This window comes from Choristoneura fumiferana, chromosome 20 (assembly GCF_025370935.1).
Source record: "Choristoneura fumiferana chromosome 20, NRCan_CFum_1, whole genome shotgun sequence".
Lineage (NCBI taxonomy): Eukaryota > Metazoa > Arthropoda > Insecta > Lepidoptera > Tortricidae > Choristoneura > Choristoneura fumiferana.
Window position 1 is genome coordinate 9,153,617 of NC_133491.1, and position 27,541 is coordinate 9,181,157.

The 27,541-nt window shown below is 37.9% G+C and overlaps 1 protein-coding gene across 2 annotated transcripts; it reads left to right on the forward strand.

The window, feature by feature from the left end:
* On the forward strand, positions 1-27,194 carry trx (histone lysine N-methyltransferase trithorax). Of its 2 annotated transcripts, none has more exons than XM_074103470.1 (13): positions 1-607; positions 3,790-5,026; positions 5,356-5,547; positions 6,027-6,397; positions 6,497-7,057; positions 7,232-7,405; positions 7,647-7,853; positions 8,414-8,575; positions 9,305-18,937; positions 20,277-20,500; positions 22,570-22,697; positions 23,044-23,234; positions 24,253-27,194. In XM_074103470.1, the coding sequence occupies exons 2-13, from the start codon at positions 3,937-3,939 to the stop codon at positions 24,424-24,426; spliced, it is 13,107 nt and encodes a 4,368-aa protein (XP_073959571.1). In that variant the 5' UTR covers positions 1-607; positions 3,790-3,936; the 3' UTR covers positions 24,427-27,194. The 2 variants fall into 2 exon arrangements, with proteins under 2 accessions (XP_073959571.1, XP_073959570.1); XM_074103469.1 differs by lacking the exon at positions 1-607 and adding an exon at positions 2,263-2,989.
* The last annotated feature ends 347 nt before the right edge of the window (positions 27,195-27,541 follow it).

Here is a 27,541-nt window from a genome sequence, read left to right on the forward strand (position 1 = left end):
GATTATCCTCGTTCTTAGTCAGTTCAAGAAAAATGTCCACAGACGACGGGGACCGCGTCGATCAATATTTCGTTCAGAGGTACACGGAAGTTTGCATCATAATTCAATACCGCTTAAATTTGAATCACAAGGGTGACCGACGCCGCGATTTAAGGACGATTCTGACGCGGACTCGCACTAACTTCAAACAAAAAGCTCCGACGAGCACAGGAGAGCTTGGTGTATTACAGTGATTCATCGGGTGAGCCCCCAGAAGGGGAGATTTTTATATTTACATCGTGTCCCTCGCGGCATGCGCGGCGCCTCTCTGCCAGTCGTGCTACTACAGTTTCACACACGAACACCAGCGCAATAAAACTCGTGTAAATATTACTCATACTACAAGATTCTACATGGATTGTTACTATTCAAAATATTATTGTGTCAACAGAAGTGTTGTGCGAGTAAATTATTATAAAAACTTGTGATTTCATAGTGAAAGCCATTGAAAACAGTGATAGTGAATTGTTTCGCTTCGATCCAAGGAAATGCCGCCCGTTCCCTTTCAATGTATTTCAGGAAGCGTTTCAGCAAGGAACTTTTCTCGTTCTCATAACTCACGCTAGAGGTCAGTAAAGAATTAATAAACTACGTAAAGTATTCAAAAGTACTTTTTGGACTACAATGCTCAGTTGTGTATATCTAGCTAGGTTTGAATAGGATTCAAGCACCGGCGGGCATTATTTTATTACCATCCCTTCTCCGCCCTTTACGCATGATCGACCGGTAGAGTTTTGGGGTTCACTGCGATGCGAGTCGTAACTAAGTATATAGGTATACAATATGGCTAGCTACGCGCGACGGGTGTAATAGCTACACAGAAGGGTGCCTAACTATATAATAGTAGGTAAGTATAGTACTATCACAGAATAGGTAGGTAGATAGTGTAGAGAAGTGTACACACGCAAGCAGCCATAGAGTAACTTATATATTGGGAGCAAGCAGCTATTCTATTCCATCGAATTACTCCAAATTGCTCGTCAGTCGAATGGATAGAAATTTATCATACTTATAGCATGTCTACTTAAGTCAATAGGTAGGTAGGTACAAGGTTATAGAGAGTAGCTTTTACGTTCTTTTACTCTAAACTTTAACTACCTACCTACTCCTTAATTAGCAATAAGAAGCACCTATGTAGTAAGTAGTTTTAAGTATGTACATATTACCTGGGTAGGTACACGCTTTAAATCTTAAATTCGCAACGGATTCTAATTCTAAAGGCGGTTTTCACCATCCAGAGATAATTTTAATGTTTATTTTTATAGGTATATGTATGTATACCTATTAAATATGGGTAAAATAGCGATACCTTTTCGGGAAAAGGAGGTGAAAAATCAGAAGATCTTTAATTACTTCGCCTCGTTTTTTAGGGTTCCGTAGTTTATTTTTCATTGGGGCACTTGCGAAGCCGCAGGTCGCTCGCTAGTCATGTTCATGTGTTATAAACTTAGATAAAAATTATTATTAATCAAATAAACAATCATTTTAGGCCGATACTGTTTTTAAGATAGGTACATAGGAGATGGCTTCATGACGAATAAATAAAAATAATTAGGCAGGCTGTACCTAATGTAAGATATTTTGCATTTAATTAGCCTAAATATTAAAACCCATCCATCTGATTATGGCTAGAACTGCCGATTGCAAATTTGAAACAGGGCAAAAAAAATTTGGGAAATAAAATTGGTTAGGTATGTAGGTACGTACGTACTACTTACCTACGTACTTTACTATGTGCTACTTAATATTTTATTGACACTAGTACTTTACTTAACTATTTATTCTTTATCTAAAATCAAATTGGGTACCTACCTTATAATATACGTTAATCATAACATTGTACAGGTACTTGGTACCTAAGTAGTGAGAAGATAATGCCTGAAGCGTTAAATTCCATTTCAATCTAAGCTCCAAGTACCTACCTACAAATCTATAGGTAACTTCATTAAGTTGTGTGACGACTATACTTATTAAACATAGGTACACCTATCTATCTAGGTACTATGAATTCTAATAATCTACAATACCCGTCGTGGATCAATCAAAAACACAGCAATGTTCGTATTTTATCGTAATTCAATCAAGCGAATCAAACAAAATCGTTGAATGCCTGCTTCGTCGCGCAGATTATAATTATATAGATCAACGTTTTTATTGATACCGAAATGAGTGAGGCGTCTGTGCAGTGAATAGCGAGCGACATGTTTGTTTTCATACCGGTCCGAATTAACGTTGCGATTGGTTCAAAATCCATAACTGGCCTCCGAGAGCCAGGTGTCGTTCACACCGCGGCCTCGCGCGCGCCTCGTCTCGTTAATCACTCGTGCTCGCTATTGTTAACGCACGGTGTACAGCCATCTTTGTCAAATTATGGACGATTCCGATTGATTTCAATAAATAATTGTGTTTGTGGTGTCTAAATGAAACAAAACACGGTTTTAGTGATCTTGACGTTTTGTGTTGCGAGACGAAGGGACATTCTCTTTTGTTTTACTACTAACATCACTGCGTTGAATGGAAGCGTTACGACTTACGGCGTTAACGACCATTAAAATGATGGATGATGTCGTCTTTTGCAAAAAGAGTGCAAAGTGATCGTTATAGTAAATAATGTGAAGGGCGCATTTAGTGTTTATGTTTGGGCGTGCTTGTGATGAGAACTGCGTCGTAATTTGTCGTACACATTGCATAAATGAGTGGAATGGCGTTGCGGAGCGCGCGGAGCGGAGCATGCGCGCCAGTTGCCTCACGATCTCCGGGAGCGCATTGAGTGTCCTTCGTTTACGTGTTCGGCAAAATGGGAAGGTCGAGATTCCCTGGCAAACCTCTCAAATTCCAGAACAGAAAGCGTATTAGTGTATTATCGGGTGCAGTGTATCAGGAGAATGCTACGGAGGGCCAGCCGCCCGCTCGCGGCGGGACCGCCAATGTTTTCGCTGGGGATAAAGAGGTAAACCTCCTTCGCTCTGATTAAGTGTTTTTGACAAAAGCGTTATATAAAATAAGGTGAAAATATATGCGGAAATGTTGTGTTTACGTAACGACCACTAGCACAAACGAGAAGGCGATCGTAAGAAGCGTCAAATACGACAACGTACTTTGACATTTCAATGTTCTATTTCATGTCAACAGAATTTTAACTCACGAAGGTGTTCATTCCCAATTTTTGGCTATGAATAAATGTATTATTATTATTCCCCTCAATGTCGGCCTTAGGGCTTGGGATAAATGCAGTGAGCTTGTTAATATTTTGAATTACATACCTAGTAACGTTGTCACACCTTAGTACCTATGTATTTAGGATGTGTTGTTTATTGTAGCATCCTTATTTATATTGGTAGTAAAGATAACTTATTTACATAATGCACCTAATTAATTGGCTAGTCTAGGTCACACTAATTTAATACCCCTAAAACTAATAACCTATAAATGAGTTCAAATTTGACACAACATGGACTGATCATTGATGCTCTCCTTTTAGTAGGTATCATGTAGAGTAGACCAAAATATATATCAGACACATCAAAACCAATTATCACATGAACACAGGAACATCCCAAAAGTCAAAAATAGTCAAAATGTTTCAGATTGCATAAAACATTTCTTTAGAGAATTTAGTCAGTTTTATAATTAAAATGGTGACCTTGTCCACATTTTTGAACAGAGAATACATGTGTCTTTACTTATCAGTAAATGACTTATCACCCTTAGAGCTTCGAATAACATTTGGTATATTTGATACATTTTCAGGAAGAAGAAAAGGCAGAAAACAATGATAATGAAACTACAACCAGTGAGAATCAAGTGAATGACAGTGCAGCCGATAACAAGCCAGATAGCCAGGACACAAACACCAGTGAATCTAAATCTCCTGTCCGCACTCGTTCACATAACAAAATGGAGCCAGCAAAAGAAAAACCTAAACCAGTTAAGAAAACCGTGACATTTGGAACTGTAGAAAGCTGTGAAGACGTATTCTTGCCTTTGAAAAAGATCCCGCTAAAACACCATGCTCCACTTGTGCCCATTATTAAAAAGAAATCATCATTGAAACAGACAGAATATTCTACATTCAATAGCATACTGAAACCAGCTAAATTAACTGATTTGAGCTCAAAATCGTCAGATCACCATGAAGGATACTTAAGAAAAAATCTTAATCCTTTGTCTAAGCCTATGAATAAGTTCTCACAATTCAGTGACAGCCGTTGTATATCTCCTCCACCAAGGAATATATCACCTGTGGAGAAAGATACAGGAAGCACATCAAAATTTGTGCTGCCAGTCAGAAGTGTTCATTCTTCTCGGGTTATTAAACCTAATAAACGATTCATAGATGGAGAAGAACAAAGTATACTAACTAGTACACTGGGATCAGCTAAAGTGCTTAAAAAGCCTAAGTTGAAGAGACTTGTTTTTAACAACTTACTGAGAGATGAAGACATGCCAGAAGATGATGCTTTAGATAATTCAACTAACATTGAAAAGCCAAGAGACAAGCAGCTTTTGACACCATCCAGTTTGTTTAAAGATAAAACAACAAATTCATTTTCTGGACTTGGTACCAGTTCCAGGAAACCTATCCGTGATCTATTTTCTAACAAAGATAAAGAGCCAGAGTATGCAGAGGATGAAAATTCAAATGTAGAGGGAATAGAGAAAGTTAAAGCCTCTGATCAGGCAGCTAAGCAAAGTAAGGAGGAAAGAGCTGGGCATGCAATGCGTAAGCTGATGGACATTTCAGATGCAAGTAGCTCAACAAGTACAAGTAGTGGTTCAGAGTCTGAAGAAAGCTGGGACAGTGAAAGTTTAGAAGGCAGCGGGAATGAGGAAGATAAGCCACCACCCAGTCCTGAACGGGAGAAGTCATCTGCTAGTCAGCTTCTGAGTGGCAAAGTCATAATAAGGGAAGCCAGATTGCAACTAAATACTCCTGCTCAGGCTACTAGTGGGTTGGATGGGCCTTTCTCTGCTCCTACATCTACTTGTGAGTATCAATTTGTTAATGGATATCTGGCTTTTTATAAGAAACAAATGCTATTTAATTTTTTGTTACATTTGTAATGTTTTCCTTGGGTAGTGCAAAATATATTTCACTAGCTGTTGCCACTATGCAATTTTCCAGGACAATAACTATCTTATGTCCCGTCTTGGGAACTGGGACTTAAACTTGTCTCGATACAACATTTTATCTTATCCGGTTCAGACATTATTCCATAATTGAGTAACAAACGTCTTCACAAACCATCATTTATAATAATTAGTAGGATACACAAGTATAAAAATAATGTACCATCTATTTTATTTCAATTACAGCTCCAAATCCATCTTCTACAGTTACCTGTGGTGTTTGTGGTGCAGTTCGATTCTATAAATTTGTGAAGCAAGCTCGTAAGTTTGGAATATACTCCTGTGAGTCTTGCCGAAAATTTATTACCAAGCTGCTGAAGAGGGAAAAACTATCTCACAAGCATGGTACTGTTGTCATGCAATGTATGAGAGAAGAAGGTCAGTACTGCATAAGGCGGAAAATATTGTTTTTATTAATATACCCCTTTCGAACCTAGCCGATATATGATTGTGCGGGTTAATTACATTTGAATTTTTGACTTGACATTGTATTGTACGTAAAGTCCATTTTCGTTACTCTTTTCATACTCGGCTGGGTTTGACTTGCCCGAATTTCATTTGCCTGAATTTCACTTCCATACCAACGTTTGCCATAAAATATATAGAACCATGCCGTTTTCAGGATTTTTTAAAATGTTATCTTATAGAATGCAGTAGGTTAGGTTAGTTTAATATTGACTCTGAAGAAAATACTATTTCAGAAACAAATTACTTTATGGCAAATGAAAATTATGGAAAACAATACATTATGGCATATGAAACTCGGGCAAACTTTAGAGAACCATTTTTATTATGACAACTTGCTTGGAACAAGAAAAGATGTTTCTCTTCCAACATTTCCGCTTTCTTGTTTTCAGGTAACTGTATTGTGCCTCCAATTGTGAGATCACAACAATGGAAGCTTGTGCGCTCCGAAAACAAATCTCGGTGCCCTGCCTGTTGGCTGAAAATGTGTTTAAGAGCATTCCAAGTCCCACCAAGTATAAGGGCAGGCCTCACAGCGATGCTACCTCCTTCAATGAGGGCAAGCGTCAAGCTCTCCGGTCCATTAGTGCAAGTCAATCCATTAAGACTTGGTACTGGTAACACCTGGACCAGCCAATCTACTCCTGCATTAACTAATAGCACTGAAAGTGATAATCAAATATTTATGCCTCTGAAATCTATCAAGAAAACTGATGAGAACTATCAAAAGACAGAAAAAGTTGAAAAGGGAGAAAAGATTGAGGTATGTAACCAGAGAACTTTTACTTTCATAATAATTATTATGTATGTAAACTCTTTATGTATGAAACATTAAATTTATTACTTATTCCCATATTTGCAGGATAAGGATAAGCTAAAGAAAGATCGAGTATCTGTTGAAGAAGAGAGTGAGGAATTCAGCGAAAACAGAAAACGTCGCTTAACAAGGGTGAAAGTTCGAAAGAAAGAGAAAGGCGATCCAAAACAACACACAGAAGATCCAAAACGACAGAAGGTTGAACTTAAGGGACCAAGAGTTAAACACGTGTGCAGAAGTGCGTCTATTGTTTTGGGACAACCTATTGCGACATTCCCTACCCAAGAGGAGAAAGAGAAGCAAGACAAACCTCCAATCGAAGATGAGAGTAGCTTACCATCTGTTGCTGAAACTGCTACATTAGCACAAGAAGTGCCTAGTAGTGAAATTGAAATAGACAATGAGAATAAGGCTCCTCTATCAATTCACGAAGTTCCCACTGCAAAGGATATTGATGTTGAAATGCAAGTAGAGCCTAAGAAAAGGAAGGTGGATGTTCCGGTGCCTGTCAAGGCTTCATCCAAACCAGAGACAAGTGAAGATGAGACTGTGATGGATCTTGTACCAAAAAAGACTACCATGAAACCTTTTACAAACATAACAAATGTAAGCCACCAAACTGTATTTGTTTTTGAGTTATTTTTATTTTATGCTATGCAGCTTGTACAAAATGACTTGTAACAAGAAGGATATATATTATAATTATATTGAAACAAATGTTAGCGCTACTGTATAGTAGTACCAATATTATTGTTGTATTAAAAATGACTTAATTTACAGATGCGTGGCCGTTCACAGAAATTCACCCAGAACAGACCAGAGCTGATTTGTGTAGACTTCTGGGAAAGTTATGATCCCGACGAAGTGTGTAGCTCCGGTTTCGGAGTCATTGGGACTGCTCCGTTTACTGTTGCGAGGTTATGCTTCTTATGCGGGAGTGCTGGAAAAGAAAAGGTAAATAACTTGATGTGTTAGAAATAAGAATTTAATAGGTTTATTTTGAATCTTAATTACTTACGTCCACTTCTTTTTATCTAGGTTTTAGTGGTCTTAAGTCCTGTCAGATTCATACAAGAACTGTCATTTTAAGCCTTAAATCAAGATTAAAAAAAATCTACATGACGTCCTTAAAGTCGAATTGATAAAAAACTAGGTAGGTGCTTTGCAATGCCTTAATGAGTATCATGATTTTCAGATGTTAGTGTGCACAAGCTGCTGTGAGTGGTACCACACGTGGTGCGCGGAGGATCTGTCTCGCGGCGGCTGGACGTGTGCGCGCTGCGTGTCGTGCGCGGCGTGTGCGCGCCCCGCCGCCCGACTGCGCTGCCGCAGCTGCGCGAGGCACTATCACGCCGCCTGCTTGCCTGCGCCACCGCCCGCGCACCGCAGCGACTGGCCGCAGGTAAACTACATTACGTGAGGTCCTGTGTCGCGTGGACCTGAGGCGTTATTGTCTAACGCACTTGGAATCGCTATCGTTTTCACCACTTCTTTCTGACACACGGCATAAGATAAAGGTAGAAAGAGATAGTGAATGCCATCGCAAACGTCAGCGCGTTAGACAATACGGCCTCTGCTTCCTAGGTGCTGCCGTTGCCTAAATGACCTGCCTCGCTGTTACGTTGTCATACGGTCTTGTCTCTTCAAATAGAACCTCCTTTTTTGAAGTCGGTTAAAAATAGTACGCCGGGCGACGTCTCGTGTACCATTCATTAGTCATCGTCGAGGTCTTAGTCGAGGTGCTTACCGACTGTCCAAGAATGGGCCAACATTAGAAAGTGTCTGCTCACCAGAATTGGAGACATCATCAGGACAAGCTTTTATTAGGAAAAATACATACATCACATGTACAAATTGCTGTGGTATTATTATTATCATCTCTTTAAAAGTTTTGATTATAAATAATATCACAGGATCGTATTGTCATTTGTAACTAAATTAAACTTACTGAATTAATTACAGATATGCAGTACATGCCTGAAATGCAAAAGTTGTGACAGTAGTCGGGTGAGCAAGTTCGTCGGAAGTCTACCGTTCTGCGGCCCTTGCTTTAAGCTACGGCAAAAGGGCAATTACTGCCCACTGTGCCAGGCATGTTACAGGGACAATGACTTTGATAGCAAGGTAAAATGCATTTTATTTAAATTTTATTTTATTTTTATTTAGCTTCTATAAGTATAGTCACAGGTATAGTCAACCACTTTACCGCCCTAAGGTTTAATGTAATTTTTCCCTCACAAGTCAATATGACGGTCATCGTTCATCCACCATTACGTCTCATATTTCGTTTTCTAGATTTTTTTTGCCGTACAAGGCCAAACCAAGGGCAAAACCTACTATACACTGGCAAAATTGTCCTCCAATGGACAGCGCCATATTTTTCTAAAAAACAACAACAACAACAAATCAATATTACAATCAGCCTTTCTGTTGTATTTTTGAAGTAGGAACTGTCATTAAAATTGGTAAAGCCCATGGTCGACTATACTAAATAAACGACTCTCGTTTATTGTTAAGTCTTGGGAACAATATACAAACAAGTGACAATTAATTAAAAAAAAAAAAACAATATCCGCAACAGGCTTCGTCAATACTAAACTAAACTCAACCACTAAACAACTATACTAAATGCACTGGTAGTAGTAATAGTTGTAGTAAAGCTCTTTATTGAACAAAAAGGAAATACAGACAAAAAATTACAAAGTACAAAGGCTTATCTTTGAAGGGATCTCTGCCAGTCAACCATTGAGTTGTGGTGGTGGTGGTGGTGGTTTGACTGGTTGTGATTTATTAAACCATAATGCTTTTATTTTAAAGTCGACTATGCTTAATAATATGATATTACTCTTGCAGATGATGGAATGCGGCTGGTGCGCTCGCTGGGTTCACGCCAGCTGCGAAGGGTTATCAGGCGAGGGATACCAACTACTGTCAGCCTTGCCTCCGTCCATTGAATACATCTGTTGCAAGTGCATGCCAGACGACCCACCATGGAGGAAAATGCTCACAGATCATCTCAAAGGAAAACTCTTACACCTGTTAAAGCTACTGGCTAAAAATAGAAAGGCATGTGCACTTCTCAAGTTAACACCGCACAAGAACACACCTGTTCCTAACAAGCCATACCGGACAATGTCTCCCCAAGCAATTAGAAAATTGCACTTTGACAGTACCGATGAATCCATGAAGAATACGATGGAGACTAAAGTGTACAGAAACACCTCTAGAGGTCGACGAAACAATTACACGCAGAAGTCAGATGATCCGAGTACGTCACAGATATGGCATTGTGCCTCTTTACTAACAGATGTTGATATGGAAAAGGAAGGAATTCCACACCCTGTACACAGGGTTGTAAACTTACAGGAGCCACTCATGCAAAATAAAGAGATATGCTTCACAACTGGTCTCTTTGGTACTAAAACGGAGTTTGATACTCCCTGCGTTGAAGTACATGAGAATAATCCTACTCAAAAATCCGAAAAGGCAACTACTATGTTGCCCACAACTGTACATGATGATAAATATGAGGCTATTTCTGATGACGACGAACCGGTGAATAGTTTCCCGCTAGCACGCAGTGAACAAGAGCTAAGTCCAGCTCTAATAAGGGATTCCAATGTACCAGATGTCACAAGTGACGTTGATGAATCGAGCAGGATTGTATCGCCATCATTGCTGGATATCAAGAAAAGAGTTAACAGTGATGAATATGTTTCATTAAAAGACTTCAATCACGACATGAGAGAAGTCATTCAAAGAACGACTAATGAAGACCTAAAAACTATATACAAGGAGTTATTCTCGGAGACGTTTCCATGGTTTGACTGCGAAAATAATTGTCTGCAACCTAACTTAGAAGTCGAGGGAGAACAGGATGACACAGAATCTCTTAAAGACCAAGAAATCAGTGATAGCAAAGGAGTCAATGTGGCTGCGCAATCTATCGAGCGCCCAATAGACCAAACAGTGCCGAAGTTAGAAGTTGAGGGTCAAAAAGAAGATGAAGACTTATTGGAATTTTACCCTATTGTTGATTCAAGAACATGTGTCCTTTGCAAAACTGTTGGTGATGGTTCACCTGCAAAGGAAGGAAGATTACTCTATTGTGGACAGAACGACTGGATTCACGCCAACTGCGCTTTGTGGTCAGCTGAAGTATTTGAAGAAATCGATGGCTCATTGCAAAACGTACATTCAGCTATATCAAGGGGGAAAATGATTAAATGCGCTGCTTGTGAAATGAAAGGTGCAAGTGTTGGTTGCTGTGCTAAAAATTGTAGTGAGACTTATCATTATGCATGTGCTAGAAAAGAAAGTTGTGCCTTCATGGATGACAAAAGAGTATTTTGTCCTACACACGGAAAAGACGTTCCAAAAATAAGCTTACAAAAAGATGCAGACTTTGAATTAACTAGGCCAGTTTATGTAGAGCTTGATAAGAAAAAGAAAAGGTACAGTGAAATCAAAAAAGTCCAATTCCTCATGGGATCGTTGACAGTGAATAGTCTTGGAAAAATTGTACCATCTGTCTCAGACTATGAAGAATTTCTAATGCCTGTAGATTTTTCATGTACTCGTCTATTTTGGTCTTGCAAAAAGCCACTGAAGATAGTGAGATATACTATAAGAACTAAGCTTATTTTAGCTGAACCATTGCCTGGATTTGATTTCGGAGTTAATATTACTGTAGATCACTCTACTGATATGCAAATTGTAGAAAGAGTTATGGCTGAAATAGGAGCCTGGCACGAAAGTTTAGAGACTGGATCAGTAAAGCCATCTTTTATGCTTAAAACTGATAAATCACCAATAAAATTTGGTAATGCATTGACTCTTGAAGATTTGGCTGTGAAACAAGTTGTTGAGCATTTACTGGACAATGTTTGTAAACAAGAACAACAAGACGAAGAAGAACCTCAAAACACAGCAGATCTTTTGCCACCAGAACTTAAAGACGCTATATTTGAAGATTTAAATCACGATCTTCTAGATGGTATTTCAATGCAAGATATCTTCCCGAAGTTAATGTCTTATGAAGATCTCGTTGCTATGGATTTAAAAAATGAATTCTATGGTACTATTGGTCAATCAGATGACAAAAATAGTGACAAGTCGGATTCACGATCGACCACCGATTTTATCGATGAATTGCTTAACGCTCGACTAGAGTCCGGAAGTAAGGAACTAAAAAGAAGTAAATCGGAAATGCTTTTACAGAACCACAACTTAAAAACGCTAACAACAGGCCGAGGACAACAAAGGTCGAGCAGTCTAACATGGAATAATAAATTCGATACGACTTTATTGACTTCTACAATCAAAAGGTGTAAAATGGGCAGAACTTCCACAGTTACCGGTAAACTAAGTCCTGCCCAGAGAGTTACAATAGCTGATAACCCACTTGATACCATCAAAGAAACAGAGCCTAGCACTGCTGACAAGAAAGTAAAAAGCGAACCCAGTAGCAGTAATATTTGCGAGGAAGCTCCGCATACCAGTGGAATTAATTTCCGCGTTGCATCGCCCAAAACAAAGGATGAGAATAGAAACGAGAACTCTGACAAATCCGAGGGATACTATACTGATGTCATAGACTTCTACACGAAGATACAGTGTAGTCCTATATCACAACTTGATGGAGCTGCGGATTGGTCTGGATCTGAGAGCACTTGCAGTTCGCGGCCAGATAGCCCCCGAGATGACTTTTCGCCTATATCGCAATTAGATGGAGCAGAGGATCATCATGGTAACGATGTGCCGCGGAATCAAACCAATCAGTACCTCTACCGGGCTAGTGGTTCAGAAAGCACATATACAGTAACTATTGCTGGTAATTCTATTAGTGGCCAGCCAGAACTAGTTATGAGACCTTTGGATGACGGATCCGGAATGTCGGGACAGTTGGAGCAGCCAGTGAGATGCGATAGATGCCAATGTACGTATAGGAATAAAGAATCTTATGACAGACATGTACCATCGTGTGATATGATGTCAACGAGCGAAAGTGAGAGCGAGAATCCGAAGTCACCTGAAAATAGAACATTAACAACATTACAGAACGCTTTTCAGGGTGCTTTTGCGCAACCTATGATTATACATGCAGGTGTCGTCAGTGGTTCAGAAAATACTGTCAAAGCAGATGGAATCTCCGCCAGAAGAACGTCAATTAACACTAGACAAATTACTATAAATGGCACAATAGTAGAAACGCCTTCACCTGGCCCGGCAAATGAAATGACAATGACTATTACAGAACAGATGAAATCTGGAACGGTCATTATTGATCAAAGTAAGACTACGAACGTCCAAGTATCTGCAAATCAACAAGTGCTATCATCTCCTCAGATTGTGGTTACGCCTCAAATGCTTCTTCCTCCCAAAACTAGTTCAGCAGGGGGGCAGAAAATAATGACCCCGCAACTCATAACCCAACCTGGCGTCCTCCCCTACAACATATGCGTGAAACCGGGAAATTCTAATATTCAGCAAATTCAAGGAAGTGATATGGCACAATTTTTATCGAGTGCGGGAGGTATACAAGTAATTTCATCAAATTCAAATCAAGTTCTGACTATACCTTCCAATCAGGGAAATATTACAACCATGGTTCAAGGCAAAAGTCAAGTTGCAAATTTTCCAAATATGGCAAGCGCTTCATCAATAACTTTACCCGTAAACTCAATTCAAGGAATGCAAAATGCTTCAATCATTCAAAATATTCAACCGATGATTCGACCTCAAATTCAAGGGAATCCGACTATTGTAGTGCCAGCAATGACTGCTCAGCGACTTACATCACCGAATACGCATAAGCAGCACATTATACTGCCAGGAAATCCTCAGAAATCGCCGAAGAAGCAGCCGGCGCCAGTTCAGCCTAAACCAATTTTCCAAGCGACCAATCGTGGCAGAGGGCGTCCTATACCAAAACCGGCTACAATTAAAAGACGAAACCACCTTGAAAAAACATTTACTACCATCAATCAGTCACCAATCGGAGCCGGGAATACCGTAATACAATTGCAGACTAACAATCAAGCAGGTCAACCGTCTATTATAGTGCAACCAGTACCAAATCAAAATATCATGTCTGCGTATGTAGAAGCTCTGTCACAGCAGCAGAACCAGAATATGCAATATATATCAATTGCACCTCAGGGAGATTTCAAAACCGCTCCAACTCAATTTATATCGCAAAATGGGCTTATGCCGCAAACGTTCCAAATACAACAAACAGAATCGGGAGGATTGGTGGCAGTACCAAGTGGAGGAATTCCCGTTCTGTTACCTCAAGGAAATGTTGGAATCTTACCTCAAACTATTCAACAAGGCGCAACAATTTTACCTCAAGGAACTCTTCAAACTCAAGGCATTATATCTCAAGGCCCTAATGGTCCGACAATCTTGCCACAAACGATACACACCCAAAACGGAACCACTATAATTCCACAAGGACATAATGCTACTCTTTTGCCTAATAATACTTTACAAGCCGGAGGAGCCACAGTTGTATCACAAAGTGGGATTGGAAACGGACAAAACACTATATTACCAAACGCTCTTCAATCTCAAGGAAATACGCTAATATCTTCTGGTGCTGGAGCTACAATATTGCCACAAGGTACTTTGCTGCCACAATTTTGTAATGATCAAGTAATACTCGGATCGACTCCTACTTTGGAAATGGTCACTGATCCATCAGGATGCATGTATTTGACAACAACACAGCCAGTGTATTACGGTCTTGAAACAATAGTGCAAAACACCGTAATGTCGTCGCAGCAGTTCGTATCAACAGCCATGCAAGGGGTGCTAGCACAAAATAGCAGTTTTTCTGCAACAACGACACAAGTATTCCAAGCTAGTAAAATAGAACCCATAGTCGAAGTTCCAACTGGTTATGTAGTTGTAAACAATGTCGGCGATGGAGTCAATCAAGCGGTATCATCGACGCCCAATGTAGTGACAGCACAATCTGTACAATCGTCGCCACAAACTTTGAAGACAGTTAAAACGCCAGTTCCTAATTTGACTCTACAACCACTACCAGATAAACTAACAAATAATAGCGTCAACCGGCAAACTCCGAAAGTAATACAAATGAGTCCAGTATCTTTATCAATGGGATCCCATTCAGGTCCTACCTTTATAACGGGACGTCAGAATATAAATCCGATAACATCTCAGATTCACGGGATGACAATATCAAGCACTCCGCAGCATTTCCAGCGGCCAAATATGTGCAAACCACACAATGTGTCAATGTCACCAAATGTTACTTTAGTGTCCTCGACTGGGCAGCCTATTATGGCTATCTCACAATCGGTGCCTCATTCAGCTCCATCTTTCTCTATACAATCGATTCCCATATCGCAGCCTATTGTATCCAGTTCAATTGCGCCTTCAATGAATAAAAATAATGTGAAGATGGAAAATTCGCACGTAATTGAGATAAGTGGAAACCTACAAGAAATATCAAATTCTACAAGTATGCCAACAATAAGCGTTACTCAAAGCTTGAAATCACCAACTCCTTGGAGGCAACTTACTCAGCTAACGCCGATAAGTAGTACTGAAAATAAGATCGAATTACAAAATATGACTGTTAAAACCAGCAATGTCAATGCCTCAACAATGAACATACATAGTAACTTGAATAATCCTCTGCCAGGCAGATCACATGGACATACTGAGCCAGAAAAAAACAATCAGAGTGCTTTGGTGTCCATGTCTACTAATGGTCAAATTTCCGGTCTGAACCTACATGCGCAACAGTTTGAGCCTACAATCAATGTGAGTCATCATACGTCTCATTCAACATCAAATAATGTAATTCAAATTACGGCAGGGAACATATATCCGCCGTGTTCAGCCATGAACAGTAACTTTGATTCTGATACATCATTAAAACTGAGTAAAATTAATGCTTTATCAAAGACTGAAGGAGGACATCTTAATTTTTCACAAGAAATAATGGCATCTCATTCTCAGCAACATAACCAAAATGAAAAAACATTCCAAAATATTGCGACCAATGATAACAAGCACAATATGGATAATGTCAATAATGCAATGAATATACATAAATTGAATAGCTGCCAGGTGGCCAGCAATATGAACAATAATATGGGAAACACACCAGCTATAAGTATAATACCGCACAATGTAATGCGAACGCCCATGCAGCATAACCAGAATACTATCTCTGTTTCTAACAACCAAAATCAAATGTGTTCGATATCAAATACGTCCTCTCATGTGCAAACGCAGATTTTAAACTCTAATAATAACTCTCACCAAAATGTGAACATATCATGTGAAGAAATAAGCAATAATAGAATGAACACAACTGCCACGAATGATAACAACATGCAACAAAACAACCTACAACATGATATAAATTCTTCCATGAATAACACGTCGAATATGCCGCATGGAAATATGCAAATTATTTCACACGATAATTCGCATCATACAAATCCCAATCAAATTCACATAATGAACGGCCAGATCCAGCATAACAGACAAATTGAAAACAGCAATCAATTGCAACATATAAACCAAGGATCATTAAGTAGATCTTTCCATGAGAATATAGCTTCTGGACAACAGTCCCACAATCAATCAAATATGCTTTCCAACCGCAACACTCCTGACAGCCAAGTCATGAATCAATCGATGAACATACACAATCTAAGTAATAATCATGGTATTAACCGGCCGCAAAATGAACTAAACCACATGCATAATATGTCCCCATCAATGCCCAATTTAAATAATATACAAAATAACCGGATGGTTATCGAAAACATGCAGTCACATAGCATCAATAATATGAGTCATCAAATGCACACTAATAGGTCAATGGAGGGTATGCATAACTCGCAAATGCATAACATGCAACAAATAAATCATCACTTGAATAACACTAATAGGCCACAAATGGAGAACAACAGTTTGCATACAAATCAGCAGATGACCATGCAGCAAAATAGATCATTAGAAAACGCTGGACATCATCATCAACACCAAATGCCTAATCTAATGCAAATTCAAAATAACCGTCCTCATATGGAAAATAATAATTTAATGAGTATGCATCAACATTTGCCCAATCAAATTCATAACAGACAGCAAATGGAAAACAGTATGCACATGCATCATATGTCGAGCAATGTACCAAATATGAATCTCAATAATCAAATAGACAATTCTGGTTCATTGCCAAGTCTTCATAGCAATAGACATGAAAACAATTCTATGACAATGCAGAATATGAATGCCATTAATCAAATGTCTAATAACAGGAACTCAATGGACCATCCATCGTTGATACAACATCAAATGAATAACATAAATAATGTTAACATGCACAACAGCAGCATGCAGATAAGTGGCAACAGCAATCACCAGTCAGTGAACAGTTCCATGATGCATGGCCCTAATATACCAGATATCAAGAACGAAATTCCGAACCCGTGTAGTGGAAGTTGCCCAAGCAATAGCACGCAATTTACAAACAACCAATCTTCGTTCGAGATGTGTTCAAGTTCAAATATGACTAGCAACAATCTAAATATGGGCCCCGGAAATATGATTCACGGTATGGCAGTTAATAACTCGAACATGTCTAATAATATGATGATTAACACTGTTAACAACAGTAGCATGTACGGAGCAGCTAGCCAAAACAACATGACAGGTCATGACATTCTAATGAATTGCAATAATACCTCGGACCTCAATATTAATAATCTTATGCCCAGTAACCCTAATCACATGATGATAAACAATTCACAATCCCACACCACGGCCAATCAGAATCAAATTCTGAGCAACCAAGTTTCTAATAACACACAAATAAATATAAATAGCTGCAGTATGAGCACAGCAAACAATTCTGCACAAAATCAAATGACCAATATGGACAATCAACTTAGTCGTGGTAACCTTGTTGTGAGTGACACGCCCAAGTTCGTTCCAGAAAATTTAAGAGGCAAAAATATTATGGGCCCTCCATCAAATACCAATTTACCTTTACCCAATATTCCCAGTAATGACTGTGCCAAAGTTAATATTGTGAACACTGACAAGCAAAACCATAACATATCGATGAATAATCAAATGGGATATATGCAGATGGGTTCTCAGAACAACCGCGTGATTAATCTTCCGGAAAGAAATAGGTTGCCAACACCCAGCTTAGAAAATAATATAAATCAACATGTTCCACAGCAACATAATATACGCGTTGTTACAAACAATACTAGTAACAGTGTTGCCGATCCAGTAAATTTTCAGCAAAAGAGTGAAAATAGTGGAACTATGATTAATGTGCCATTCCAATCTATACCAAACAGCGCTCCCATGAATATTAATGTAAATTCCAGCAACAACACCGTCAACATTACTGTTCAGAACAACCTTGTTGACCCTAAGATTGCCTCCAAATCTGCTGCAGATATTAGCTTCCCGCTTCAACCAAATAGCAACATAATACAAAATCAAAGTAATAATGGTAACATGATATGTATACCGGTTCCAAATAATACGATTAGTCTACCAACTCAAAACACTTCAAGTATTACATTACCTAAAGCACCTCCCACTCAGCAATCGGGGATACCAACCAACGTTGTCAATCCAATGTCCATGAGACCAATGAATAGAGTGTTACCTTTACATCGGGATGGTCAGAGCAAATCATCTCCTAAAACGGCCACGGTTACATCTAAATCATCTGGAGCACCAAAACCGAGGACAGTTAGCCATGACATGCCAGACCTGAATATTAAAGACGAAACGATAGACAGTGATTTGGAAAAGGCAATAGAGGAATCTAAAAGAATGATGGAGCTGGAAATAGCTAACAGGAAAAAAGAGGAAATGGATGCAGCTCGCGCCATACAACTTTCAACTGAAATGCATCAAGCCAGCCACAGCTCTGTTACTCCTATCGTGGCACCGGCTAGCATAAGCGAATCTGCACAAGCCACTGGTGAAATGACTTCATTGCCTAATTTAGATGCTGATATGATAGAGGTAGAGCCACCGAAAATTTTGATCGAAAAAGATACGAATAAACCTCCTGTACTGTCTAAAACGCCCGGTGGTCCACCAAAAGTAGCAAAAAGACCTTTAAGCGACCGAAAGTTGGATAATGAAGTAGTTGCAACCAAGAAACCGACAAAAGTAACAAAAGGACAAGAGAATAAGGGGTCATCGCTGCCCAAACAAACACCTGATCCACCAAAAGATGATGGTCCTAAGTTAATATACGAAGTTACCTCTGAGGATGGATTTAATTACACATCAACTTCGTTGACTGACCTCTGGGCTAAAGTCCTAGAAGCTGTGCAAAATGCGAGAAAGCAGTCAGGTCTACCCCTAATTCAATATAATTTGCCGTCTACTTTATCTGGTGTTCATGTACTTGGACTTAACAACAACGCATTGAGATATCTCATTGAACAATTGCCTGGGGTAAGTTTATATTACTTATAATTATTTATTTCAATGGCAATAATATGTCATGATGCAAATACAATGTTGATGTTACTTTTTAGGGTTCCGTACCTCAAAAGGAAAAAAACCGGCCAAGAGCGTGTCGGACACGCCCGAAATAGGGTTCCGTCCGTAGCCATTACGAAAAAATTCAGTAATATTTGTCTAAGGATTTCGTATTCTGTAATACGGAATACTCCAAGTTTAAGTATATTTTATACCTTTGGCTGCTATTTACTCTTAAACTACTAATAATTCTCAAGAAAACTGAACCGTTATAAGCACCTTACCTTGTAAGTTTGATATACTTACTACTATCGTGTTTTTTTTTCAAATTTTCGCACGATTTTAATGAAAATTTGCACTTTAAAGTTGAATATTGTGCAAACATCGAAAAATCGTTTTAGCAACTCCCTAATGATTTTAAAAGACCTATCCGACGATATCCCACACTACAAGGTTGGATGAGAAAAAAAATCACCCCCATTTTACGTCTATGGGAGGTACACTAATTTTTTTTTATTTTTTTATTATACCATTTTGTCGGCATAGTTTACATATATATTTGTGCAAAATTACAGCTTTCTAGCATTGATAGTCCCTGAGTAAAGCCGCGGACGGACAGATAGACAGACAGACAGACATGGCGAAACTATAAGAGTTCAGTTTTTGGCATAGGATCAATTTTCTTTTTCTCGGGAACACGTGGAGGTATCAAGCTGAAATTTATATCAAATATTGAGGTCTACTGTCCCTTGGAGCTGTGAAAAAATGTAACTTCTAAGCCAACACAATCAAAAGATGCAGCCGTTTATGCTGCAAATTTCCGCAAATTTTCGAAACTCGCAAGGGAATCAAAACCTACAGGGTACAGTCGAGTTCATAAACATGTGAGCAAAAATTTTATCAAAAATATCTGAACTCTACTCTATTGTTAACGGCGTAGAAGCGCGTTTAGATATTTTAATAAATTTTTGCGCACAATTTTATGAACTCGACTGTACCTACATCCCGTGAACTCAGAATCTTGAAATTTGGTATGAAGGTAGCTATTATAACACAACCAACTAGAAAAGTTTGAAAATCTTGATTTTTTATGTCTGTGTAAATATCACCAAGTAAATATGACCAATATAATCTGACCCGTATATTTTGCTTAAAAGTAGGGCTCTCTGAGAAAAATATCTTTAAGTCACGATTCCCGTTTACTTACATACTTACTTATAAATGTGCACGGAACCCTCGGTTCGCGAGTCCGACTCGCACTTGCCCGGTTTTTATTTATTTTTAGCGATGCTTAATAAATTTCTCTTTGCAGGCGAGCCGCTGCACAAAATACAAGATCCGTCAAGGGCGACAACTGAACAGCTGGGATAACGATTTGGACTTGAGTGAAGGCTTTAAGGAAAGTCCCTGGGGTAGTGCACGCACCGGCCCGATATCCAGAAAACCTACCCATGACATGTTCAGTTGGATGGCTTCGCCTTTCAGGGAGGAACCACCTCCGTTCAGTGGGCAGGATGGAGAAAGCTCTATTTCAAGGTAAGTTTTTCCAGCTTCCCGGTTTTCGTCGTGGGTTCAAACCCCGGCTCGCACCTCTTGAGTTTTTTGAAATTCATGTGCGAAATTATAGTTGAAATTTAAAACGAGCCTTACGGTGAAGGAAAACATCGTGAGGAAACCTTCATAAGCCTGCGAAGCAATTCAATGGTGTGTGTGAAGTTTTCAATCCGCACGGCCCGTGTGAGAACTAAGACCCAAGCCCTCTCATTCTGAGAGGACGCCTGTGCCCAGCAGTGGGACGTATGTAGGCTGGGATGATGATGATGATGATTAGTGCTAGAAAGCTGTCATTTTGCATGAAGATATGTAGCAAATATGCCGACAAAGTGGGGGTGATTTTTTTGGTATCAGCTTTATTCGCCCCTTTCTTTTTTCGTTCCATTCTTGTTTCGTCTCATTCTGTATTTGTCACTCATTCTTTATTCGTCTTGTTTCATATTTCCTATAAGTCCAATTCTGTAACTTGTCACATTCTTATTAACTAGTATTCGTTTTTCGTCACGGTCTTCCTTAGACTCATTCTTCATTCATCCCTTTCGCTTTTATCTCATTCACTTATTCGCCTTAATTTTTCGGTACGATCGATGCTGGTCACATTCGTAATTAGTATTTTTCGTTTTCAGTCCAATCTAAGTTAGTTACATTAGCTTTTCGTCTCAATCGCTATTTGTAACTATCTTTTTACGTCAATCTTAAATTATCAATATCTTAGCGTTCGATTTTGGCTCTGTTATGAAACTTATCTAGTTTCTCAAAATATAAAACTACCTCTATGTACCAAATATTCAAATCCTTACTATGAATAGCCGATCCTATCAAAAGAGATATGAATAGCGAATAAAACGTATATCGAAGGAGACGACTAGCGAACGTGCCCAAAAACTAATAAGACAATTTGCCAATAACGCCAAAATTAGAGACGGCAATAACAAATGTGACTAAAAATAAAATGTGAGTGATACTAAAAACGAGAGGCAAACAAAAACATAGTACAATACAAATACAAATACAAAGACTCTTTATTGTACACCAGACATAGTAAGCGATACAGAAAACAAAATGACAAGGTTGAGCAATAGGCCTTATCGCTTAAGAGCGATCTCTTCCAGGCAACCTTAGTACCTAGGAAGTACCTACCTAATACCTATACTTGGTTTGAATAGGTATTTAACTAAATGTAAATTCCCCCATTAAACTATCTAAACATTTACCTTTCTGTATTGAAATACGCTAGTCTACTTTGTATTACAATGATAGATATGTAAAATGTTTAAAATCCTTGAATGTACCAAATCTGGCAGCTGAAGTTTGTTTACATTTTGTTAAATACCTATCCAAACCACGTGACGAAAAACGAATAAGATTATCAAGAATAAGACAAGTTACAAAATTTGACTTAGGAAGATAAGGACAGATATCGAATAAGATGAATATAAAGAATGAGTGACGAGACGAATACAGAACGAGACGAAATAAGAATTGAATGAAAAACGAGTGGGACGAATAAAGCTGATACCTTTTAAACCGTCTACATGAATAAAAGTATAATAGACGGAGAGCGGGTTGCAAAATTTCGTACCTACTTGATACCGCGATGAAATGCACAATGGTTTCCCATAAAACTGATGCTGAGTCCGAATTTGATAGTCTGCCGCGGCAGAACTTGCCGAAAGTACTAAGAAAATAGTCACTTCCGGTGCGAAAAAAGGGGCGTTATTTAACCCATCTGATACTGAAATAATAGTCATGGCATCAGTTAGGAATTTACTGGTAGATACAGAAAAGCGAAATATGTCAAGGCTGTTTCTGCCAAAACACTTTGTCATACGAGATTATGTGAGCAACCTCTACTCCGCTCAATATAGATATTTCAATTTCCATAAATTCCGACAAAGCCGAATTTTGGTGGAGACCTTGGGTACACAAAAAATAGGGCCGGTCTTTCCATGACGGTGTTATCCAGGCCGGAAAAGAGTGTCACCCTATTAAACGCCCAATATTTAACTGTTGTCTATGTTTTTGTGGTAATACGGTAGTAAATGTTTTAGACGACTGGCGACTCTACCAGCAGCAATGCGATTTAGACAGCTCAAAGAAACATCGAAGGCGTCAGTAGGCGTCTACAGATCTCACATTCACGGCCGTGGTTTGTTCTGCAAACGTGAGATTGAAGAAGGTTTGTGTTTTTGTTACAAGTTACACGCGCTATTATACCCTCCTGGGGTTCAAAGTGATAATACTAGTACATATTGTTAGCAATAGAACTTACATCTTTTGAAAAAGGGATAAAGTGTAATTCTCTCTGTATCATTCAAATTTACATAAAAAAAAAACAACTTTATCTATGAGTCATGAAGTTTTAAATTTCGATGTCATATTTTGTTGTATGTTGGGCCGCAGGAGGTTAAAACTTCTATTTAACTTGCGATGTTCGTGTCTCAAAAAGCTTACCTACCTGTTATCACGTTAATGACTACGTGCTCACTTGAAAGTTATGTTTATCGATGGTAAACTAATTTCAGGCGACATGGTTATCGAGTATGCTGGGGAAGTGATTCGCGCGGTGCTAGCGGACCAGCGGGAGAAGCGTTATGAGGCAATGAGCGGCCGGCGTGGCGTAGGCGGCTGCTACATGTTCCGGATCGACGACAACCTCGTAGTAGACGCAACACTGAAAGGGAACGCTGCGAGGTTCATCAACCATTCTTGCGATGTAAGTATTTAACTAACAAATTTGTTTTCCCCGAATGTTATGCTCATAGAGATATAATTTAACGCTCTAGAGCGGCGCGGTGCAACAAACTAGATCTTCTCATGTTAAAGATAGATTAGACTGCTTAGTTAGAACAATGTTTACACTTAATCAAATCTTGTTGGAATGCATAAAATCAATATCGCAATCGCATTATATTGTTACGCATTTTTTTTTTAGCCGAAAAATCTAATTACCTACCTAATCATCTTTACGCATAAATTATATTACATTACATTTAAAAGTATAAACATTGAAAGCATAATCGTTAGATAACTAATTCGCATCGTTACAATAAACATAAAAGTGTCCTCCTAAAAATTGTAATGTACAAATGTCATATAGCAATAAAAATGCTATAGCAAAAGTCATAATATGTTTAGGAACAAAAGCGAGGTCGACAGAGGTCCGTCTGGCGGACCTCCTATTCTGCGTAGTTTCGCGCCTGGACAACCGGACCATACTAACCTAACCTAACCTACACAAAAGATCCCTACGGGTCGAAGTGTATCCGCAAGGACCCCTAACGATAAGATAACCTAACCTAGCCTAATTTATGTTTAATAAAATATTGGAACTGAAATTAAGGTTTCTAAAAAATATGACAAATAATGAATAGCCTAAATAATAATATGTATAATAAACATTAGTCATATATATATCAGTCCAACAAAAAATATTCTAAAACCGTAATATGCCAAACAAAGTAGTACCCAAAGTATTACTATGCGACTGTACTGTTATGCTAATATAAATTATGCCAAATGAAAATAGGTCAAAAAATATGCAAACGAAAGGGATCGCCTTAGCCAAATGTTTGTCTCTTTTTTTCAAGTCATACTTTTTATAGTGCAGCTTGATTTGATAACGCAATTTTAATACAGCGAGGTAGTAAGATAATATACCTTACTTAAATATTATTTTTAATTTAATTTTTCTAAATTTTTATAATGTTTAAACTGACCTCTAACATTTTCAGCCAAACTGCTACTCACGCGTCGTCGATATACACGGCCACAAGCACATCCTAATCTTCGCTCTACGCCGTATCAGCATCGGCGAAGAACTGACCTACGACTACAAATTCCCGTTCGAAGAGGTTAAAATACCTTGCACGTGCGGCGCCAAGAAATGCCGCAAGTATCTCAACTGAGAAAAAATCTAAAACAGTGAGTGGTTTGCCAGTGTCAATTACAATTTACATAATTATTGACATTTGTCTTTGCAGCTAAGGTTATTATGGATTGTAAGTTTGCAAAAAAGTTAAAATGTGCAACGAAGTAACCTTTATACTAATTGTAGTGAATGAATATTAAAACGGACAATCAAGTAATATATTATTGTCAAGAGCGAGCCGTCGGGGCTTTAATTAGCATAATATTAAAAAGTACATAACTTAAGACATACATAACACTTTAAATAAGAAAATATTTTAACATGACTTTTTCAATTTGAACTAAGTAATGGCGTAACGTAATTAAGGGAATGAAGAAAAATCGATGGATCTCGTAAAATTCGGTGAATGGAGAGCTTGTGCGTTTTCAAACGGATCGTGGGCATGTACACCATGTGACAGTATAGTAGTCTAATACCTACATTAATATAATTATGACGTGTGGCAAGGCTTACGGTTGGTCACGATAATAATACCCCATTCACGTGAATGACGGAACTAATGAACTGAAATGAAAATACTGGGTCGAGTACAGTCTTCACGTATTTAAAATATGTGACAATATGTCATATTCACATATCTGATGTAATGGTTGCCACCTCGCAGTTTGAGAGCGCTGTGTCGTCGAGAGCTGTACGTACATGTTGAAACTATCATGAATCTTGTTATGATCTCTTTCTTGAATCTACCCAGTGTTTAGAATTGTTGGATTGTATAATAAGTTGGACTTATTTTTGATTCAGAATATTATTTTGTGATAGGTTTATACATTATGTAAATATTTTTAAGTTGTATTATTTATAGATTCATTAATCGGTTCGCCAACGGCTTAAGTGTCTACCTAGAGTACTTTGATGTGATATATGTTGAGCCCAGAACTCGGGTGCGAGAGGATTGGTTAGTGCATAGGAGATAGTGTACATTTGTTCCTCACTTTTGTTTTTATGTATTTCACTTTGACTAACATACATGTACATATTATTAAGGGAATTAGAAATTTTAAAGTATACCTAATAATTAGTTCATCCGAAAAGGGTAGAGAAGTTACAAGTACAATGTTACTTTTTAGTAATTTTAAATGGATATTGTATAGCGAAATGATTTGTAAATAAGAGAAATTATCTGTCATAATAATGAGGTTAAACGACAAATTGTTTTATTGTAGTCATAGAGTAGGTTGTACAGTCAGCGTCAAAAGTAGCAGCTCACTTTTTTACTTTGTCGCTTTATAGCGACGTAGGACACCAAGTCTAACAAAAACAAAAACATAGTGCTAATGTGACAAAGTACAAAAGTGATCGATCAGCTACTTTTGACGATGACTATAGTTTGAGGAGTATATTTGCGGTGTACATATAAGTTATTCGTTGTGCAGGATGGTTTACGAGAGGTGGGCGTGACGCACGAGGTTGTTCAACAACTCCCAGTACATAGCACGGTTTAACAGGATTATGCACATTTTGTCAGCTTTAATATTGCAGCACACTAACGCTAAATCGACGTGTTTTATTGACAGATTATTATATATGGACACATCTATTAAATAATTTTATTTTAATTTTTACAAATTTGTTTTTTAATAATGAAACTGTTGTATAGATATTTTAAAGCATTTATAGACTGAATCGTACACATCACAATAAACTTAATTCTTCACACGGGCCAGATAATTAGTGGCAACAGCATACAGATATTTCCAGTTGCTTTAGTACCATGTTGTTTTCTTTAAATACATACAATATAATTAATTACTGAATCAGATGCCATAGGCTGTAATTCGGAATATTAATGTTATTGCCGTTATCAATAGCAGTATTAAAGTAAAATAATCATGTCAACAAGTATTTTAAATAGATAACGAGTCAATAGAGCAGATAAAGTAGTTTGAAATCTAGCAATACTGTATCAAGAATTTGTACATGAAATTGAAATTATTATAAGTACTGTGAAGATGGCCAGAGACCTAAAATAGATATACAATTCAGTGTTATGGTACTTCTACTAAGTAAATGTCTCGAAACATATGATAGAAAACCCTTTTGTTTATGAAAATGTGCAGTGTGAATATCGGAACGCGTTTAGTATGATGTGATACTTACACATTCTGAAATTCAGTAGGTTAAGAAAAAAATATCTTATCCAAAGCTCCGTGAGTGACATCGTCCTCTACATTCTAAGTGGGGTTTCTTTTCATAAACTAAAGAAGTCGTTATTTTTTTTACATTTTGATACAAGAGTTAGTCAAAGTTAGCTCACATTGAATTGTAATATACGAATCAAAATCTTATTTGTTAAACTTTAGTTTTGTATAACATAAGAAGACTAACAAAATTTCCTTTTCAAGACCTTTCTCAGAACATTTACTTTCTGACACGAAATCAATTTTTTTGTCATTTTATTAATTGACGTACATTTTATAATGGACAAAACTATGTAATGCGGTGTGCATTTTATTACAAAAAATGAGACCAAACGTCACCTAGTGGCGAATTCTGTGTCAACATCTGCTTCGCATTAAGTGTAATCTGCTCTTGATATTATTTTCTGTGTTGAAGTAACGCTTTTATTTTTACAATTACACAATGCCATTTTGCCTAATATTATTATTATTATATTGATTGCTTTAAAAGCACCACTTTTACAATGCATAGTTCTATGACCTGTCTATTAAATATTTTATTTATTTCTATAATTATTTTGTATTGTGGTAAAATTTTACCTAAAATAAAAATACTAAAATGTGCTTATGCATTTTGTTTTATTTTATATACCTATATTCCATTTATTTTAAGGTTTGAATTAACGGTCAAATTATACGTTTTTCGGTATTTCGAACACAAATGGACTAAAAATACCTACATGTACATTTATTAGATGTGTTTATTATAGAACCACAGTAGATTACCACAATTTTAAATATACTGAGCGGCACAAAATTTGGCCCACCCTTCATACGAAATTACCGATTTTGCATACATTTGAGGGCCAGATTTTTGCCGCTCAGTATAGTTTCGTGGTTTCATTTAAAAACGTGTGCAAATTTTACCCTTAAGTTTTAAATAATGTTAAAATAAATGGAGTATAACCATAGTTG